The 7184-nt window shown below is 37.8% G+C and overlaps 1 protein-coding gene across 1 annotated transcript; it reads right to left on the bottom strand.

Moving 5' to 3' along the window:
- Positions 1-272: 272 nt before the first annotated feature.
- On the bottom strand, positions 273-5883 carry LOC149836834 (uncharacterized protein At4g28440-like). The gene is made up of 3 exons (XM_090007136.1): positions 5802-5883; positions 4295-4532; positions 273-843 (listed from the first exon to the last, which is right to left on the bottom strand). The coding sequence occupies exons 2-3, from the start codon at positions 4515-4517 to the stop codon at positions 653-655; spliced, it is 414 nt and encodes a 137-aa protein (XP_089863262.1). The 5' UTR covers positions 4518-4532; positions 5802-5883; the 3' UTR covers positions 273-652.
- Between the last annotated feature and the right edge of the window lie 1301 nt (positions 5884-7184).

Below are 7184 nucleotides of genomic sequence, written 5' to 3'. Positions count from 1 at the left end.
AGGAAACTGTGAGATATAGAGAGACTTATAGAGGAGCAGGAATATAAAAAGAACAGGAAACGAAAAAAAAGAAGAGAGTTATGAAAGCATTGCATACGAAAATATTCCACAATATGCAACGCACAAACTAAGTGTAAATACAAACAAAAGAATCAAGGTAGAAGAAGCGAGACATTGCATAAGAACATGTAAGTGCACGAAAGCAAGATGTGCACTGAAAGAGGACAAACACGGTATATAAAAATTCCAAGAGGCCAGCATCAGACACGCCATGGAATAATGTAAAGATATCCATACGACAATGAAAATATCAAGAGCAGTTCTCAGGTACCATTGATAACAAAAGCTTTAGATGATACGAGTTATATCAAAGTTACTACCGGTGTATACTGGTGCAATCACCTGCTCAGTTCATCAGGCAAATCCAGCCAGAAGCATTCAAAGCCATGGGTATTGGTAGACACGGATGACCCATTTCCAATAGCCTTTCAAGACTAACTGAAGACTTTTTTTCCTATGAAATATATTTTCTTACCAGGGCAACTTGATGGATTGGGAAAACAGGAACAGAAGACATACCACGATCAGAAAACCACAAAATCATATTTGCCTTATCCTTCTTCAGCTGTTAACAGGGACCAGCAGTCAATGGTCACTCTGCTACCACGTTAACAAGTTCATACTCAACCAGAGACAGATTGTTATCTTCTTTAACCGTGAAATCAGCAGGATCAGTGACTTCAACACGTCCCCATTTATCAACAGCAAGCCTCATTGACCCCTTAAACATGTCAATTTTTGCATTTCGCAGGATCACCGTTGTGTTGGGTTTCATCAGATCCACTGGAAAACCATAAAGAGCATTGCAACTAATTACAATGAAGGATGGCCAATCAAAGAAATAATAAGCTGTCACATACACAGTGCAGGTATGTGATACAACAGGAACATGCAGGGCAAGACAAATAAGTTTTTAGAAGGATATGTACAGGGTATGGTTATGTTACCTGGACTGGGATGCGGCTGAACACATCACTGACATGCATGTTTTTGAGGTTCAAGTGTCCAAAAAAAAAGTGAGCACGTTTGGTATTTCAAGATTTCAACAAGCTAATGCCAGTTATTCTTAAATATGCAGATATCATCTCCATAACAACTCAGGCATGACATTAAGATGGAAATGCAATCAATAGACAACCTTCCAAGAGCAAGCAGTGCAACATGCCAACAATTCCAAGAACTTATAAATTTCAGCCAGTGCCACCGATATCAACAATATTATGAAAATATCACAATAATATCAGTGATTTAAGGTCGGATGATATTATTGGAAATAAATTGTGATATTTTCAAATTATCTTATCACAATAATATCACACACATCAGAGAATTTGAGGCAAAAGCATCCAAATTTTTCTCAGCTAAATCCATGCGGTTGGCATTTCCAACTTGTTCTAAGCAGGCCAACATTTAAACCGGGAGATGCCAAAACCGACATTAAGGAGCATATCTCATGAGTCAATGATCGAAGCAACTTTTCTTCCATCACCTCTACTTATAAGTCTGCCGCAGAAAAATTGCCAGTGACATCTGGGAACACAAGAAGCTTACAAAACATTGGAATTGGTAAACCATATATTGGAGTGAGACCGAGATCAATCAGCTGTCCAACAGGAATTAGGTGCAGTTTTTAAGTACAGGATAAACCAAATCAGGTCCACCTGTCCAACAGGAATCCAGTTTTTAAGCATAGAGCAAACCAAATCAGGTTCAGATTTCAGCCACAGGCTAAACCAGATATAAGAACATACTAAGCTCACAACTTGAAGAAGCAAAATGGAAGATTTTGGACCCAGTCTAAGTGACATTTGAGAGGGCCTACTTAAAGCCAACCAAACACGTTATACAAGCCAAGTACACAAGCACGTGCTTCTCAGATTTCAGGAAAAAGTACTAATTACTAACACACGCAGACACATTGGATCTACCATAGAAACCAAAAGAGAAAAGGGCTATAAAATTTCTCGTTGTGGCTTCAACATTTGGAATCAAACTAAAAAGGTACCATAATTCCCATGGATGAAGCAAATCCAGTAATCAACAAAGAAAGCTAAAACAAGAAGAGCTCACCCATAAAAAAATTTAAAATAGTAGTAATGCCTTTACAAGTTAGCTTTTACGGATGAACCATGAATTGGGAAATATCATACAGAATTGGCATAAAACATAATATAGAGTGTGAAACATCATGTCTGAGTGAAGCAGACTCTAGGAACTCGTATACTTAATTGATTCACAACTGTCACAGGGACTCGGCCAACTGGGTGCTGCACCCGCGTCGACGTGCGGGTGCGGCACCTGGTGCGGTCAACCTGACCCTGGGTGGGTTGACCGCACCCAGGGTCATTTATGTCCAACTTTTGGACTTTATATATATATATATATATATATATATATATATATATATATATATATATGTATGTATATATATATATATGTATTTGTCGCACCCCCGCACCCAAGTTTTTTTAAAGTGCCGCACCCACGCACCCGCACCCATGTGACATAGATTCACAACAATACCTCTAATGTATACATTCTAGAGGTGCACAACTTTGTAAAACATGTACTACTATTCCAAGATACAGTAATTTCTGACAGCTCAACTGAACTAGGATTCCATTATGATGATCAATAACAGACTAAGATGTTGCTCCTGTAGCCATAATGGCTTCATGTATCAACCATGGCTACACAAAGCAGTAAAGAACACAACAAAAGTAATATACAATCCAAATCCAATGCAAAGATATAAGTTAGATAATAAGAATAAATTGCGTTAAGATTACAGTGAAGATGAAGACACAATAAAATTCCTATACTGTAGAGTTTATTTGAATGGAGAAAAACAGAAATAAAAGAAAGGCTAACATGCAATAACTTAAAAAGCAAAATATGGCGTGGAAAGTCAACACAAACAATACATAAGCTTCAAAAAACACTAAATTAACAACTTTAGGAGCTTCAGATGATTTACAAAATAATGGCTGAAGACTAAAACAATAAAAAATGCAATGTTAAACCATCTGATTCACAAACATCAATCTGCATTTATGGTTGCACACGAAAACATCAGTTCACTATAATTTAAAAAGAAAACTATAACACAAAAGTAGAATGCAAATGATAGAAACTATCCAATGGCACAGGACATTTCTTTTTCCATTTACCAGGTCTTAAAATATCTGTAACATAGCAAGGACATGACTGATTGAAAATATTCATGCACGCAGGCACAAAGGACACATCAGAAGAACTTAAAGATAACTGTTATTTCTCAGAAAAATAGAAATTTAAAAAAAAAATGCAAAATGGTTTATGAATAAAACTTCAGACTTTTCATGAAAATATTGCAAAATGAATTTTCAAGAAAAACTTGGAAATTTTCTTCAAAAATTAAAAATCGCAAAATGATTATTAAGAAAATATCAAAGGGAAAGATGCGACATTTTGACTTGGAAAGTTTTGTTATTACAATATCTTGGAGTTGTTGGCACTTCTGAGAAGAATCATTTATAAAACACAAATAAATTGAAAAATGTCAAGATGTTTGGACACTCCTGTAGATAATGTAGGTGAAACTCAAAAACATAAGATTTACATAAGTGGAAAATCATGACATGTAACATGCATCAACCAAAATTAATAACATGGCATGTACCATAAAATTATGTTACAATATGGTGTGATACATCCTTCTTTTCGGTTTATGGGGATGTATTCTATCACATAGATTAGCAATACTGCAATTCATTGAGGAGGAGAGAGGCGAGTAAACACAGGAACCTTGCTGAAGCATGTATATACATTTAACAAAATTTACAACTTTTTTGACGTGTCTTGAACTTATTTGTTGGAAGTTCTACATGTTCACATTTGAAGTTCACCAAAAAAAAGGAAAAAAAAAGGTGGTTGATACAGATGAGGTGCATACAGCAGAGAGAACCTTATAGTTGAAAATGATAATCTCCCTGCACAAATATCAACAAAAATAAAACCTAAAACTACAGCACACTGATGCATTCTCTTAAATGCAAAATATCAGTATATTTTCCTCCGGACAATCAGAGCCAACAAGAAAACATCTCAAGAGAGTGTGATGCATGGGCAAAGAAAACATGTGACCAAATCTATCAGACAAAGATCAGGTAGGTCAATGATAATCAGAACAAGGAAGTTGGAAACATACAGGTCCTTATTCAGGTATGCACAACTGTGAATGAAGATCATGTACCTTGCTCATTTCTGGCAGTGAAGACAATCATTCCAGTCTCATCGCCAATTAAGCATTCAGCAATACGCATCTGGCGAACATGATGCCCATCGGGACGCCCCTTTTGCAACACCATTTTGAAGCTTACAACTTTCACTGTGAGTGTGTGCCCAGTAGTCCCAGGCCTAAGCTGATCAACCTTGGTGAAAACAGGTTTCCTCATACCAGGCTTTGCCTCTGCCATTGTGAGTTACTAGTTCTGAATTCATGATACAACACATAGTTGCCCAAAACAAAATAGACAGTTAGTAACTAACTCAGCACAAGCACAAAAAATTAGAAAAACAGCACGTACCAACATTTAACAAACACTTGTTTTTATCAACTGAAACATCTCAAACTAATAAGAAAAATAATTTACAACAAGAATCACGGACAAAGAGAAACCAGTAGACAGAATGCTTTTGAAAGGACAAACAGATGAAAAAGAAAGAGAAACCAACAACCTAAAATATGCCAAAATTTGAACGCGCAATGATGATAATGACACGCCAGCCTGCTGGTTGTAGAGGCAAAATCGAGAGTTAAACGACAAACACCATCAAATTCCACATCATGTAGAGATAAGCAACACCGTCAACTGGGTCACTATGTCCCAAGAAGACCTTAATGTACTCCTGTATTACGCTGATTCGCATGCAATTCTTAATGGAAATTACACAGGAATCACGTGTCCCGTGTCCTTTTAGCCACATATATGTCACATAGCGGGTGAATAACAAGCACAAAATACTTATAAAAAAATAATCACCTATAAATGCAACAAATATCCAACAGATCCTTTAAGAAATACACAGAAAAAATTACACAACCGCACACAAACCCATTATTTTGAAAAAAAAAAGGAAAACCCCATAATTAAAGGGAATCAAAATCTATAAAAAAAAAAACAAAATCCAAGGTTTTGCTTTTTTACTTTTGATATGCAAGGCTGCAAGCTGGGAGATAACCTCCCGTGGGATTCGAACCCGAGACCTCTTATGATGGCGCGAGACTAACCATCCGATTATCTCAGTTGACCCCAACAAAATCCAAAGACGATATTCCCCTAAAACCAACAAAACTCGACAACGTCAACCTAACAACCAAAACCAGAAACCCTAAAATGCAAAAAAAGTGATCCCATAAGGAAAAAAAATAAAACCCTAAATCTCAAAGCAGCACTTCACAACCAAACTAATGTCATTTTCCCTCATCAATCCATCACCAAACACACAGATCTGAAAAGTTCAATTCCTCCGAAAAAAAAACTACCAAAAGTAAAGAAGAAAAAACTGCCTACACTAGAAAAGACCGTAAACATACATTATCATCAGGAAAAAACAGAATCGTAAGAAAAAGCAAGAAAAATTAAAGACCAGATCACCTTTGTGAGAGAGAGAGAGAGATTGAAACCATAAATACACGGATCGATCAAGGACACGAATACAGGGAATGAAATGGAGAAATTAGGGCTAGGGAATCTTACCTAAGAAGGAAGAAGAAGAACAGAGGAAGGAATAGGAAGGGTTTTGCAGAAGGAAATATGATTTCCGTTGGGAAGAGACCACCAAAACCCGCGTTTAAGAAAGAGGACGAGCGTCCCTACTGACCGTCAGATCTCACAATATCGACGGTTGGAAACTGTCTACCGATCTCCGCTTTCCATCTGGATGCTCGCGAACGATGGAATTGGAAACGGGAACCCGTGCGGCTACATTTATTTGATTGCCCGATGATTTATGATAAATTTCAATGTTGCCATTCATTTACGTTAAATCCCGTGATCAATGGGTGACCTAACGGCGGTGGGGATGCTTGGTTCGGGTTGAGATGCATGACCCGAACCCAGAAAGTGAAGTTTCACTGTTTCAGGCCTTGGCTATAGCCTGTAGGATTTCAAAAGATCGGTTTTGGGTCAAATATCCAATCGAATACGAATTCGATTGCTTGGATTTTGTAAAGTAGGAGCCATCCGATTAATAATCAGATTTGCATCCAAATATGACACGTAATCTGACTTGATTACATATAAAATATATTCGATTGGGCAATTGGATTTTAATTCAGTATTTGACCATGAATCTGAATCTAAATACGCTAGTAGATTCGAATTCAAGAATGTTTGAATCCAAACCGAGTCTGACCCGTTCACATCTATACTTGGCTTAGTAGCAAGTGCCAGTCCTGATGGACCGGACCATTGGTTTAGGATTCACGTTTCTGACGACTTCTTACTGGGAAGTGGGTCTGTTGGACACGGTTAAGTATAGCAATAGCTTATTCGGTTCCAAATCTAGTATTCTGGATCTCACCTCCAAATTGAAATCGGACCAGAATAAGTTTTTAGCATCTAAAATAGCATGATCAAGTCACATTTGAGTCATTTTATTTGGGGTAGGACCCCGCCCACAGCATTGGATCATTTTTATTGTTGAATCCGATAGGTAGTTGCCAAACCCAATCAACAGGAGCGAATAAGACAGATACCCGATCCAAACTCGTACATTTGACAATTTTAGCTTGTGCATTAGCTAATGTAATTAATGTATCACGGAGTCATTGAGCATGATGGCATAGCCTTTCATGCTTTCATTTCAATTGTTATGTGATGCAGCCGTGGATCCGGAATCAGATCCCAACCTAAAACCCCAACCGTAGGCTCCCAACATGGGCGGAGTCCCACCTAATGGTTCAAGGGGGAGAACCTATTCAACCCCCAAACCAGGTTTTAAACCGATTCGCAGGCCCAAAACTCGATTTCTGGTGTTCTGGGCTCGAGTCCAACCTAAAACCCAATAGTTTTAGGGCCTTTGGATCCAGTGCAATGCCTAGATTCAACCCCCAACCGTAGGCGTTGCACCCATTGAAA

This window comes from Nuphar pumila, chromosome 5 (assembly GCF_984573655.1).
Source record: "Nuphar pumila chromosome 5, dmNupPumi1.hap1.1, whole genome shotgun sequence".
NCBI classification, from domain to species: Eukaryota; Viridiplantae; Streptophyta; class Magnoliopsida; order Nymphaeales; family Nymphaeaceae; genus Nuphar; species Nuphar pumila.
Note: the sequence above shows the minus strand (reverse complement) of the source record. Positions and strands in the feature narration are given on the sequence as shown.

Excerpts from the sequence above, each read along its gene's own strand:
- LOC149836834 (XM_090007136.1), bottom strand. The coding sequence starts at position 4,517 with ATGGCAGAGGCAAAGCCTGGTATGAGGAAACCTGTTTTCACCAAGGTT. Across the intron at positions 844-4,294 it reads CACTGCCAGAAATGAGCAAG|TGGATCTGATGAAACCCAAC; the intron begins GTACATGATCTT and ends ATGGTTTTCCAG.